Here is a 14761-nt window from a genome sequence, read left to right as displayed (position 1 = left end):
AGGTCACCGTTTCATCCTGGTCCTGGTGGATCACGCCACCCGATACCCTGAGGCGATCCCCCTACGCACCGTCACGGCCCCCGTAGTGGGCCGGGCCCTGATGGGGATCTTTTCCCGGGTAGGTTTTCCCCGCGAGGTCGTGAGCGATCGCGGCACTAATTTTATCTCGAAGTACATGACGTCCCTGTGGCAACAATGTGGAGTGTCCTACAAGTTCACCACCCCGTACCATCCCCAAGGGAACGGCCTAGTAGAGAGGTTTAACAGGACTCTGAAAGGGATGATCACCGGCCTAGAAGAGCCCCTCCGGCGTAAGTGGGACGTCCTGCTCCCCTGCCTCTTGTTCGCTTACCGAGAGGTCCCCCAGAAGTCCCTAGGGTTCAGCCCGTTTGAGTTGCTCTATGGACACCCCGTCCGAGGTCCCCTCAGCTTGGTTAAGGAAGGGTGGGAGGCGGCAACCCAGACCACCCCACGAGATGTGTTCCACTATGTTCTGACCCTCCGGAACCAGACCAGGAAGTTCCGAGCACTGGCCGAGGCCAACCTAGAGACAAGCCAAGAAGAGATGAAGCGCTGGTACGACCAGAATGCCACTCTGGTCGAGTTCCAGCCGGGCCAACAAGTATGGGTCATGGCCCCGGTGAAGCCAGGCGCCCTCCAGGACAGGTGGACCGGGCCCTACAAAGTGATTGAGCGGAAGAGTCAAGTCACATACTTGGTGGACGTCCAGTCGCCTCGGGATCCCCTTCGGGTCCTTCACGTGAACCGCCTCAAGCCTCACTTCGTGCGGACAGAACTGAGCCTCCTGCTGGCCACCGATGACGGGGCCGCAGATGAGTCCGATCCCCTCCCGGACCTCCTGTGTGTCAAGGAGCAGGATGGCTCCGTGGAGGGAGTGAACCTACCCCAGCCCTCACTGCCCAGCAACAAGAGGACTGCCGCCAGCTATTAGGACAATTTGCCGACCCCTTCTCCCTGATCCCCCGAGTCACCAACTGGTGTGTCCATGACGTGGACACCGGGGACAGCCCGCCGGTGAGACACCGAGCATACCGGGTCCCAGACCGGGTCCGGTCCTGCATTCAAGCTGAAGTCTCAAAGATGTTGACCATGGGGGTGATCGAGCCATCTGACAGTCCCTGGGCCAGCCCCGTGGTCCTGGTCCCGAAGGCAGCGGCCCCCGGTGTCGCCCCCGAGCTCCGGTTCTGTGTGGACTACCGGGGGCTCAATGACGTCACCCGAGCCGATGCCCACCCCATTCCACGAGCCGACGAGCTCATTGACAGACTCGGGGCAGCCCGGTTCCTCAGCACCTTCGACCTCACCTGCGGATACTGGCAGATTGCGCTCACCGAGGGGGCCAAGGAGCGATCCGCCTTCTCCACCCCAGATGGGCATTACCGCTTCCGCGTAATGCCCTTCGGAATGAAAAATGCCCCGGCCACCTTCCAGCGACTGGTGAATAGAGTCCTGGCCGGGCTGGAACAGTTCAGCGCGGCCTATCTAGACGACATCGCCGTTTTCAGTTCCGAATGGAGTGAGCACCTCCAGCACCTCCGGAGGGTGCTAACCGCCCTGCGCCAGGCAGGCCTCACCGTAAAAGCCAGCAAGTGCCAAATTGGGCAAGGATCAGTAGTCTACCTGGGGCACCAGGTCGGGAGTGGCCAGGTCGCCCCTCTATAGCCGAAGATCGACGCCATCGTGGCCTGGGAACCCCCCACCACCCAAACGGAGGTCCGAGCCTTTCTGGGCCTCACTGGCTACTACCAAAGATTCATCAAGGGGTATGGCAGCCTTGTCGGCCCCCTCACAGAACTCACATCCAAAAAACAGCCAAAGAAGATGCAGTGGACGACCGCCTGCCAGGACGCGTTCGATGCCCTAAAGAAGGCCATGTGCACAGCCCCCGTCCTCCAGGCTCCCGACTACTCCAAGGAGTTTGTAGTCCAAACCGATGCCTCCGAGCATGGCATTGGGGCCGTCCTGTCCCAGGTGAATGACCAAGGCCTAGACCAGCCCGTCGCCTTCCTCAGCCGGCGGCTGTTGCCCAGAGAACAGCGATGGAGCACCATTGAGCGCGAAGCCTTTGCCGTGGTCTGGGCACTCAAGAAACTACGCCCCTACCTGTTCGGCACCCATTTCAAAGTCCAAACCGACCATCGGCCCTTGCGATGGCTCATGCAGATGCGGGGAGAAAACCCCAAGCTACTGCGGTGGTCAATCTCCCTCCAGGGGATGGATTTCACCGTAAAACATCGCCCTGGTACGGACCACGCCAACGCTGACGGCCTCTCCCGGTTCTTCCGCCTCAGCGAAGAGAACCCCCCAAGATGATGGGCAGTTCTCTCTGGCTTTCAGCTGGGGGGGACGCGTGTTGGACCCGGCCTCGTAGCATGGCTCTACTGGTCCCCGCACCACCTCACCTGGTACCTGCAGCCCCGAGCTCCCGGCCTAACCGATCCTTTCCACCAGAACACACGCACCCAACCCGGACATCCTCGTCCATGGCCTCTCCCCCTTCGGCCACTCCGGGCCCGCGTGCCCACTTCATGCACCAAGATGGCCGCCCGGCCCCAGCGCGACCCGGGCCTAGAGGCGCCACTCCGGCTGGAGTACATCACGCTTCCAGGGGATGAGAGGGAGAGGGGCAGTTTCTATCGCACCTCTGAACTCCCCTGGGACGATGGGTTTCGATCGGCCCTCCGGCCTCCCTGAGAGCTGGCTCCACGCCTGCTGGGTGTCTGGGACTCCTCCCGACCTGGTCCTGAAAAGATCACAAGACAATGGCAGGAAACCCCGACAAGCGACCCCCAGGTGACAAGACCCCTGCCTGCACAGACTCCGGACATCAAAGAGGGGTCGACCTATAACAAGGGGTGCTCTGGGACTGTCCGGCAGATTCGACGCTGGAACAACGAGAGCCTGCTGATGCGGTCGCGGCTCCTGGAACTTAGAACCACCTGAGCCCTGCTGAGTGACTCGCGGCTCCCTGAAGATCGTAAGACCTCCGAACTGTACCTGAGCCCTGCTGAGTGACTCGCGGCTCCCTGAAGATCGTAAGACCTCCGAACTTGTACCTGAGCCCTGCTGAGTGACTCGCGGCTCCCCGAAGATCGTAAGACCTCCGAACTTGTGCTTGAGCCCTGCTGAGTGACTCGCGGCTCCCTGAAGATCGTAAGACCTCCGAACTAGTACCTGGGCCCGCTGAGTGACTCGCGGCTTCCACAGACTCCACCGGTCCCGCCGGACCCCACGACAACCAGCCTACCCCCCAGCTCGAGGATTGTGAGCTGTGCGCCGGGTACGTCCGTGCCTTGAACCTTTTACCAGAGACTGTCCCGCTACCCCCTATCCCTTCCGAGACTCATTGAGCCCGTGCTCTCCTTGTACATATTTGCAGTGCTAACCTGTTTGATAAAGATTGATTCCTAAGGACACACGGTGTGGTGTTTCTGTGTCGTGTGGTGCCAGAAGTACGATCCTCGATACGAGATTTCTCCTCCTGAGGAGTCTCCCGCCAGTGCCCGGCTACGATACTTTGAGGGTGGGTCTCAGGGTAGTCAGGACCCCCTTTCCGGGCTCCTCTGAGGTCGCCGTCTAACAATGCCCAACAGTAATGGTTCCAGTTTTGATGAGACGAAGGTGCTCCTCCCACTGGATTGCGTGGTGTTTTTTCAGATGGGTCATTTGGCCTCCGGTACCATAGTTTGTACCAAGCTTCCCATGACTAACAGAGGTATGACAAACAGAGCATATAGCAATGTTCTCCTCCTTTCCGCTAACCGTAAAGAAGTCCCACACTGGGGAGCTTAACTTTTGTCTCCAGCTGGAGGTGCCACTCCCACTTCCAATGCCGGATGAACTGGAGGGTGTGTGTTGAATTTGACTCTGTGCAGTACCACTACCTACTTCTGCTGAGGCGGTGCTTGTGCTGGATGTAGGACGCTGCCGGCCCTTTGCTAATGTAAATATGGAAGCTGGAGGTCGTGGTGGTGTTACCTGTGTTGGAGGTATTCGTGCTACATCCCTCGCAGCCATTTTGGATAGTGTAAAAATGTTGGTCTCCATCTCCTCAGGCCCGGGAGTGATGTTTGTGATGACTGGCTCATCATCATCATCATCATCCTGCTCTTCTACATCAACATCCATAAGTGTAAGGCTTTCTGGAACCTTCCTTTTCCCATGCCTGCTCTTGTGATGTGTTTCCCTCTCAGACTCAGTTTGTGGCTTCCAAGTGGCATCTAGATGATCAGAAGGGGGGCTTGGTGAAGAACTTGATGTACTAACCCTCCTTTTACTTGCTGGGGATTTGGAAGCCAATGGAACTTCTAAAGGAGTGGCTTCCTCTTCTTCCTCTGCATGAGGCTCAATTTCCTGAACTGCCCCTACTTCGGGAGGAACAACAGCTACTATTGCGGGCGGTGGCTGCGGCTGTTGACCACTTATTTGCTGTGTTCCCTCCTGCGTTGATTGTGTACTACTTTGAGATAGCGATAAGTTTAGTTCAGGCTCAGCATCACTGCTTTCCACCATAAGGCTGGCTACCTCTTCCACACTCATCTGCTTGGGCCTGGGTTGGTGGGTTGGGCCCACTGATATGGAGGTGCTGCCCCCAGCTTGGCCCCCCGACACCGCTGCTGCAGGCGTCATTTTTGGTGTACCAAAAAAGGGTTTGGGAGGCACACCAGACTTAAGTAACACTTCCTTCTTCTTCTGTTCCTTCTTCTCCATGGCAACTTTCTTGGTACCGGAGGACCTGCTACCTGCTTTCTTTGGGGGCATATTCAACAGATGTCAAAACAGCACTCAGTTGCACAAGTTGCAGAGATGCCTGGTCAGGTCACTCACACGTCACGTTGTGTACAGCAGCAGGACGTTGGTCTGGCACCACAACGGTGGATGATGATGACACACCTCCTCTGTCTTTTGTGCACCTAAAAGCAAAAAGGCCAGAAGAACATCAGTCAAAAGATCCATAATATATATAACTTATTAGTGTCTGGTGGGTGGTCACAATTAATACATTTTATGAAGTCAGTGAACAACAACAGTATAGCCAGCCATTAAGAGACTGACAAGGCCAGGGATCCTGTTGTATTTGTACTGTGTACACTCAGGAAGAAGAATAGCAAAGAACAAAAACATAAATGTAGTCTAGCCTGTTTGCCCTAAATAAAAATGTGTGCATCTTATGGGATGGATGCAGCATCAGGGAGCAACAACAACGAACATATACACAAAAACTAAAGGCATTTATTTACAACACCCAAAAAGTGAAATCTACCCCCGTAAAAAAGTAAAGGCCACATTTTACAATTTAATCCAAAGCCATACATGATGTTGAAATTTAACGCACAACACAAAAACAGTTGTTTAAATTCCATGCACTCGTGATGATTGATGAGTAGTACCCCTGGGCCTACTGTACGACTAGGCCACAAGCTTGTAGGCCTATGAAAAAAGCACAATGCCTGCCTCCACAAAATGGCCGCCACACATGCTCAGGCCACCCACCACAAATAACCAAAAAGTGATTACAAAGGACAGGAACAGGAAGTTGTAGTGTCTGTGGAACTTACTTCCTCTCATAAAAATATATTCAAAAAAATAAAAGCTTCTCCGTGCTCCAAACCTACAGCTGAATGACAACCTGAGGAGTTTTTTTAGCAAAATGCACAAAAAAAGCGTTTTCGAGAAGGATTTATGTTGCTCGCGGGATATTGTTTGCCAGATTGCAAATGCTGCGTGTTCGGGATCGCGAACTGTATAAAAAGGCTCTATCGCGTGCACGAACACGCATATTGAGAGCGCGAAAATGACGAAAACTGTAAGTCCGCGTTGTCGCGCTGTGCAGAGTTACCAAGAGTACGCGAGCTGAATCCCTAGGGTTACCTACTGGCTAAAAAGCCCTATTTATTTAACACACACCTAAAAAATGCTATTCCACCCCAAAAAACACTGTTTGCAATAAAATCCAAAGCCATCCATGGTGTAAAAAAAAAAAATCAACAGACAACACAAACTGTAAATTTAAATAACGCACCAAAGATATGAGGCTGACTACCTCTGGGCCTACTGGCAGACTAGCCACAAGCTTGGAACAGTCAATGTAAGCCTATGGCAAAAGCACAATGCCTGCCTTCACAAAATGGCCGCCACACACATGGCCAGGAGGACACAACAACAACAAGCATAAGCCAAGGGGAACAAAGAAAAGAAATGCAGGCCTTTATGAAAAAAGAAGCACACACTACTAAACTACCACCACAAAATTGCCACAAGCCACATGGGCACTCACAGTCACAACAGGCCATGGAAAACAATGAACTGAAGCAGGCCTATAATATATAACCGGACAAAGGAGGCCTGCTAATGCTAAACAACACAGCTTTAATACAAAAATGAAAATCAACACGGCTACGAAAGGATTGGAAAGAAGTTACACATCAAGCACACACATCCAACAAAAGGTATTTCACACACACCAACAGTGAAATACACCACAGCCACATTTAGCATTTCAAATAATCCTATGCCATCCATGCCCTACATGATGTTGAAAATTCTACAGACACCACGAAACATGGACCCATGGGTACCCTACTGGCTGAAATTGCAGAGAAAAACAACTAGGCCACTATTGAAAGCACAGGCCACCCGCCACAACAATAATTTTAAAAAACAATGAAAAACCCAGAAAAATGTAGGTAATACAAGCCCCAATGAAGCAAACACACCAATTCTCCAACTTACTTGTAGTAAATTAAATCTCAAATCAAAAAGTCCTCAAATAAATCCAATCCAATGGTATGATGCAGCAGACAGACACAAAAAGTGATCCTTCCAGCTCCAAATCCAACTGAAAGTGAACAGCACTTGCACAAAGCACTGGGGGAGCCTGCTGGACAGGAACAGCAAGTTGTAGACTCAGGGGCACTTCCTTCCTCTTGAAAAAAATAGTTAAAAAAATTAAAGGACTCCTCCTTACACAAAAGACTACAGCAAAATCACAATCTGAGGAGTTTTCAAAGCAAAATGATCATTTTAGAGAAGGTTTTATGAAGATCGCAAGATATTCTTCGCCAGATTGTAGTTTTTGCATGTTCGGGATCGCGATCTTACCAAGACAGCCGCCGGAAGTCAGCTCGCGCGCCCGAATGACGTGTTCGCGTTCGCACACTCTCGCGGGCTTGGGCAGCCATATTACAAATCTCGTGGCGCTTGCGAACGGACAGAAAAGCAAGCTGGCGATCGCAGAATCACGGTAAGACGTTACCGCGCGCGCGAGAATGAATATTGAGCGCGCGAGGAAGCAAAACTACTACGCTACGCAGTAGATTGCGTAGCAATCTGCAACTTCGCGCGAACGGAGCGTAGTTCAACGCCCAGGCTTAGTATACAGTGATACAATGTCACAAGTTACCAGTAATTGGAGATCCGAGTTAAAGGGAATTTGGTCAATCAAATTGATAGTCTGGAGGGTGTCCCTCAAATACGTCTCTGTTTTTTCCGCTATAGGTTTCAGGAAAAAATCAATGGGGCATATCAACAACAACCGGCGATAATTATCGCTGAGCGCACTTAGCGCTCGGATAATTATCGCCGGCTAGCGCCGATTTTTATCGCTGAGATAGCGTGCTATTAGCAACGCTTATCTCAATAGCGATAAAAGTCCTGGTGCTAAGTGGCTAACGTGAGATTATCGCTGGAAACCCAGCGATAATCTCACGTTAACTTGTTGATAGGGACAGACAAACTTAGCCATGATATCCTCCTTCCATAGGATATCATGGCTAAGTCAGAAAAATACCAGACGTAACAAAGCAGCGTTAACCGTGGTTAGCGCTGCTTTTTTTGTCTCTAACAGGGTTAGCAACATTTTTGATAATAGGAGAAATGTCGCTTAACGACATTTCTCCTATTATTTTACTCTGGAACGCCCCCTTTGCATCTCATTAGAGATGCAAGGGGAAGCATAGAGTAAAAGGGTGCTAACATGCAAATTTGCATGTTAGCACCCTGTTGTTGATAGGGTGCTAGTTTTATCTCTGCTTTTTTGGCTTTTAAAGCCAAAAAAACAGAGATAAAGCCCTTGTTGATATGCCGCAATATATCTACAGAGAGGTTCTAGCATGGAGCCACACCCAGACACGATAGGCCTCCCTGGAGGGTTGGTCATATTTTTGTGAATCTTCGGCAAACTATATATAGTTGGCAGGCGGGGGTCTTTTTGATTCAAATACAAAAATTCATGTTCACTCAGGAAGCCATGTTCTTTGGCTTCTGAAGCCAAAGTCAGAATCTCAACTGCCAAATCTTTTGAGGGATCCTTCCTTAATTTCTGGTAGCTTACTCCATCCTGCAGTTGACTCAGGATCTCTAGTTTGTATTTGTTGGTGTCCTGCACCACAATCGCACTGCCCTTATCTGCAGGCTTAATCACGATGTTCTTGTTGTTCTTTAGGGTCAAAAGGGCCTCACTTTCATGTCTGGTAACGTTGACGTTGGTGTGTTTGTGGATCTCCAATGCCTTGGACACATCTTTCAGCACAGTGTGTTCATATGCCATAGAGTACGATGGCGGGACAAACGTAGAGGGTACTCGTAGGCCTGTCTGTGATGTTCTCAGTGGTGCCGGTGATTGCTTGAAGAAATATCGTAAACGAATCTTGCGGAATAATCTGAGTAGCTCAACCTTTAATGCAAAGTGATTGGGCTGTGCTGTCGGAACAAAAGACAAACCTTTATTGAGAACACTCTCTTCCTCATCTGAGAGTACGTAGGTGGAGATATTGACAATCAGACTGGGTCGGACGTTCACCACCTGTAAGTGTTGCGTCTGGTTGCTATTTCCCCATGGCTCTCTGGTTGGAAACGTACTTGCTTCTGAGTTGTACCGCGCCCCCTCTCCCAGTTCATATAGGGTGGGTGCTGGCCCCGTGATGGTCCCCTGGGCCAGTTGCCTCTTCCCCTCTGCGGTCGCCATGGGCCTTCCCCTAAAAAAGGAAAAGGGCCTTGGGGTTGGTGCCAATTCACTGGATAGCCGTACTCGTTGCTCTGACCTCCTTGTTCGTTCTCACTGTCTGACCAATAGGATGACTCTGAGAAAGTGGTATAATTTCTCCGACCTCGGTAGCCACTTCTACCTTGTCCCGTGAAGTGGCCCTGGTTGTCCTGTTTATAATAGCCGTCATTGAGATAGGGATAGGTGTTCTTCTTTTCATGGAACCTAATGTCTTTGGACAGTTTTTCCAGTTTTTTACTCTGTATAGTAGTCTCAAAATCCTCCAATGTCTTAGTAAGGCGTTCTAATGCCTCCTTAGCATTGGTTAGTGAGGTATCACCTGCAATTTCAGATTTTAAAGCCGCCATTTCTCTTAGGAGGACTTGAACCTGTTCTGCTGCTGTTTCCACTTCCAGCACCATCCAGTGCCGGGAGCAGTTGTTAGCCACAAAACTAAACCCCTCCTTAAACTTTGGGATATCTATAAATATAGCCGGTTCATTCTTAACCTGTAAACCAACTAGAATAATATTGGCTTGTAGGTATTTCGTGAGGAGGTGCCCGTGATGACGGGTACGTATCAGTTTCTTTTCAAGACGTTCTAAACGTGCAATTGTATCATTTAGGGTAAAATCAATGTTGGGAGTAGTGGCAGATAGAAATTGGTTTGCAGGGTCATGCAACAACTGGTTGATATATTCTTCCGTATAGGATAGGGTTTCGCTCTCTACCATTTTTTCAGGGTGCAATAAGTCACCACAATACCTCGCAGGTATGCAGGTTTATAATTGCATCACTATGCAATTATATACTTTCACCCCTAGAGAATGTTTGAATAAAATACTGCCCTTTAAACACAATTACTATAGGACATTACATTAGTAAATCCACACATACGCATTTACTACCTTTTCCCCTTAGAGGGTGTCCATTCACATGAAAACTCACATTATACCACTTTAGGCTGCAAATCATCAGTCATAGTCTTTTTCCCTAACGGAGCAACCATCCCAACTAAAGAACAAAAGATTCAGCCAAGGAAATACTTGCCTGAAACTTAGAAATCCTACAGAGGTCATTCTTTCAGTGTCGCACCCAACATAGGGTAGTGACTTTTCCAATAAATTTGGGGGAAGGTTGTGCTGCTCCTGCAGCTTCTCCCGCTCTTTGTGAGCAGTTTGGTGGTGTCTTCATCCTCCTGGGGCCACTACATCCCAAGAATGAGGGTTTTGAATGCTGAAAATGTGAGCATTATGGGACACTCCTTGTGCTTTGCCACACGTATTAGAGAAGCCCACTGTGGCCGGGGGATCCCTTTCATTCACATTCCTTTGTGTTGTTTTTTTCTTCAAAAGCAGCTACCCTGTGTACACTTTCTTCATTGGAGGGCAGCTCTGGAAGCACACCCCTGGCTACCCTCGCTAGCTCCCTGTATGGCCAGCACTCACTCGTGCTGCCGCGGAACCCGGCTGCGGTAGTCTGGTCTGCCTGCTCCTGCAGGCAGACGTGCATTGGGGCTGGTCTTCCTGCTCCTGCCAGACATGGGGAGAGAAGTCCAGCCTCACGAGGAGATGCAATGGACCTTCCCCATGTTTTCTCCAGGCATCGGGACCCAGGTAAGGCGTCCTGCACCCCCACCATCTTGGGGGAGCACGACGGCTCTCCCTTTGACCCTTGTCATTTGGGGGCCCACTCCTCATATCGCTGGGAGTGCGATAGCACTCCCCCACATTCCTCCTCACAGGGAAAGCGTGACTGCGCTTCCCTGCATTTTCCATGCTTTAGGGACAGCCTCCGGGCCCTGTATCACCCCGGAGGCGAATTAAAAAATGGCAGCATAGTCCCACGTGCTTTGTCACTGGCACTGCCAAAAGTCAAAGGTAGACTTAAACTTTAGATGGGGATATCTCTGGGTCCGTTGGGCCAATAGGATGGTCTTTTGCTTATTTTGCATCTGATGGGGAGCCCTAGCCACCTTGAGCATCTCTTCACACCATCTGACTCCAAACGGTGACCGACTTTAAAGGGAGCTAGTTTCACTGGCAACTGTGCCAGCCTTTCACTTTGCAAGTTCATCAGAAAACTACTTCCAAGAGAGCTCTCCCCCTTGCTCAGGACCTTTTAAATGGATGCAGGAGGTTCCAGCAGGGATACACCTCTGGCCTATCATGATGTGCCACATCACCTCTCCACCCCTGTCCCAACCTCCCTGCACAGCCTTCTGTGATACCTCAAGATGGCATTACCCATGAGTCGCTTACCACATTGCTCTGGGGGCCTCAGCTTCACCTCTCGCTGACATCACTGTCACACCTGTGGCTCAAGAGTCTGGGCTCCCTTGCTTTGCTCCATGGGCTTGAGCCAGCCCTCTTTTTGCCACAGGATGGCAGCTGGCTGAATGAAGCAGAGTTGTCCCACCCGACGTTCCTCTTCAGGATCTGAGCTAATCAAGGCTAATTGCTCTCTTTGTGGGGGAATGCCTTTGATCCTTCTGCTGGAGGGAAAAGTAGATAACCTAGCCCAGCAAGGTGACAAAAGGCTTGAGTCTGATCCTGAGCTGAGTCAGAGAAATATGACATTCATGAATGACCCCTAAGCTGTAAAGAAATGCTTTTGGACTTTACAGAATTGCTCTTTACATACAGGTTACAGTGTACCTTGGTGCTCCTCTGAAGTCTGTAGACTAAAGGGAACTGGAGCTGTGCTCAATGAGGCAGCCTTTCCCATAGGACTGTAATAGAGTGTCATTGCAATCAAGACAGTAAAGCACACTGACTTTCCCTACACACATATTCACTTATACAAGCACTCATTCATTCATTTACTAACTTTCACTTACTGACCCACACCTTCACTCATAAGTACTACTCATTCCTTTTCTCTCTCAGTCTTTCGTCATCCTCTATTCCTGACAAAATGCTTCCCTGTGAGATGCGCCATGACAGACTCTACCTAGTCAGATAAGAACTGCCTTTTTCCTTCAAACATGAGGGTTGTCTGTCCTGAAAATGTTTTACTCTATGTACTTCATGTAGCTGAGCTGTGATTGTATAATATTAAGTTACTGAGTGATTCAGTAGTGAAATGTTTGTACATAAAGTTCACTATTCAGAGCTGGTCTCCTGTTGGGAGTGTGTTGCATGTGTGTCTGCTGGCTCAAAAGTGTTTCTGCCTCCTGATGAGCCTACTACGTGTTCCTTTGTGTCAGCAAACAAAACCCTTCCAGTGAGGGAACAAAATTGGCTCTATGGAGGAGAGTGATGGACAGACGCGGCCTGGCCAGCTCAATTGTAGGGGATTTACCTTTATCCTCTAGTCCACCATATTGAGAGCATGTTCAATGGATCTGGAAGAAATTGACATACCTCTTATCCCACCATCTTCCCCAGTTTAACTTAGTAGGGTGGGCAGTGGAAGCTCACTTTCTGTTCAATCACTTTAGTACGGATATTGTTTATGATTCTTTGCTTTTCCAACTTGTCATGTGCATCATCCTTCAATATGTATTTGGAAGAGAAAGTATGTAAGACGGGCCTCAATGCATATTAGGACGGTCTGTTTGTGTGTGCCAATGCACCTTTTGCCAATCTCTTTTCTTCAGATTTCACCAACCAAGACGTGTTTCACTTAAAGGGCTTTATCAAGCCTACTTCTTTTTTGTTGGCAAAGCCAATCCACTTTAATATGTGCAATGTCTTTGTGGGGAGGTCATCCTTTTTGCCCTGATCACCGCCCATTTTTTCATAGGTGCTGGTGGTATACTGACCAGGCCCAGGGCCTGTGCTCCGAATAAAAAGAATATCATAAATAGGTTTAATTACAATTAGTAATGACAGCCTATTCGTAAGTGCCTAGTATATAATAAGGCATGTAGGTTTAGAGGCCCAGTGTACTTAAGTGTATACCACTATGTTGCATGCTCTCATTTTAAAAGCAGCCCTACCTATCAGGCTGCCTTTACAATGAAATTATATACAAATTTGACTTTGGAATTAAAGATCTTTCCAAAGTAATAAATTACCTCATTTTTACATACACGTCACCCCTAAGTTCTCTCCTAGGTACCCCAAGGGTATGGTGCCTTGTAACAAAAATGGAGAGGGAAAAACTGCCAATTTCATTTTTACCCATTGTAAAGCATTAGCTCCATGGGCTAACAAAGGAATACTTTATTGAAGTATAACTATTGAAAGGAGTGAGCGGAAATAATATTTCAAGGACTCAAATGTATTGTTAAATGTGTTATCACTATGTCAGCAAAGAAGTTAGAGCACTTTCTTTTCTGGAAGACAAAATCCAGCCTTCCAGCTACCCTCTCCTGATTGACTAGTCTTTGCCAGGCTGAGTCTTAATGAGGTGGGAAGTAGCCTGAATCAAGACAAAGGACTTCCCATGGGTGGGGAACTGCAGCTGCTGGAGCAGACGGCAGGAAGGGGGGTAGTGTAGCCAAAACGAGAATGACAGTTTGGGATAGCACAGCCCCAGCCACACATGAGCCCCAGTAATTAGATTAGTGAGGGGGCTGGAAGGGGAGTGTTAGAGAAAACTAGCCAAGCCAGTGGGTTGGGTTAGTCAGACCCTAACCTCCAGGGGAACAATTCTTCATTTTGGATTTTGAGCTACAGTGCCTTCTGAATCAAGATTTTGCCAAACTCTGGAGGAAGTGGTCAAACTTCTGGGTGTCAGCGTGTACACCATTGTTCAGGATGCCCCCTGCTTGTCACCCAAAGACTGTGGATAAGTATGGGAGAGCTGCAAAGCACTTCAGTTCCCTGCTTGAAATTACAAGGAGAAGAAGGACTGCTCTGCTGGAACTCTGGCCTGCACCAAGAGGACTGCATTCATAAGAACAGCACCTATCCCCGGCAGGACGAGCAAAAGGAGGTCTCATCACTTATGTGGACTTGAGGATAAGGGGAAAATGTGAGGACCTTGCCTGGGACTTTCCTTGCTCCCAGGGTATACAACTCATAACCAGGGGACGGAAACTGATTTTTATTAACTTCTATAATGCCATTAATGGTGGACAGACACAGGCCAGTTTGGCAGAATTGGACCATAGGCTGATAGAATTAGAATTAAATGGGGCAAGTAGCGCACAGTTGGTGGTGATGGGTGACTTCAACTGCCACCTGTGCAAATGTTAACTCAACCGCAAGGGGGAATGGGCCTTATGTCCAAGGGAAGCAGGATTACATATGGAACATACTAGGGAGGGATTGGAGTTAAGTAAGGTGCTTTAGTGATCACAATCCGCTAGTCCTGATTTTACAGGATTCTGATCAAGTTAGGCAGCCCCCCTGTAAACAGATTAGAGGCTCCATCAAAGCCACGGACCAGGGAAGGAGATTAAGATGGGCAAATATTAATTCTGATAAACTTTACAAGGTATTATTAACAGAGGAACATCAACAGATATGGAAGTGCCTAGACCTTGCTATCATGGGGGCGGGCCTAATCACTGCTTTTGAGGGGGTTGCACATTGTATAGATGGACAGCTTAGAAGTAGAAGTAGAAAAGAAGCAGATGACACCCACAGGTGGTTCGACCAGCAATGTTCCAGCGCCTTGAGAGACCTAAAAGCAGTATTAAAGATCGTCCCCAAAGGTACTACCAGGGTGTCCAGGTGCAGGGGGAGGTATAAACAGGCTCTCAAACAACGAAAAACCTCACTGCAAAACGAGGCATGGGAAAATCTGAGGGAAGCAGCCGAAGCGAGGAACATGACTGCCTTCTGGAAAACTGTCAATGATCCA

At 49.2% G+C, this 14761-nt stretch overlaps 1 protein-coding gene across 3 annotated transcripts in view; it reads right to left on the bottom strand.

Annotated features, from left to right (window-relative positions):
• The window catches only part of LOC146806292 (zinc finger BED domain-containing protein 6-like), a 335542-nt gene that overhangs the window by 149333 nt on the left and 171448 nt on the right, over positions 1–14761 (bottom strand). For 2 of the 3 annotated variants that reach the window (XM_085623523.1, XM_085623522.1), the window contains one exon: positions 3167–4934. In XM_085623523.1, the coding sequence (XP_085479649.1) occupies positions 3598–4782 (1185 nt within the window). In that variant the 5' untranslated portion in view covers positions 4783–4934 and the 3' untranslated portion in view covers positions 3167–3597. Of the gene's footprint in view, positions 1–3166; positions 4935–14761 lie in introns of those variants that run through there. The other variant, XR_014967987.1, reaches the window with a different exon arrangement.

Source organism: Triturus cristatus, chromosome 8 (genome assembly GCF_964204655.1).
Source record: "Triturus cristatus chromosome 8, aTriCri1.1, whole genome shotgun sequence".
In the NCBI taxonomy this organism is placed as follows: domain Eukaryota; kingdom Metazoa; phylum Chordata; class Amphibia; order Caudata; family Salamandridae; genus Triturus; species Triturus cristatus.
This window is presented reverse-complemented; position numbering and strand designations above follow the sequence as displayed.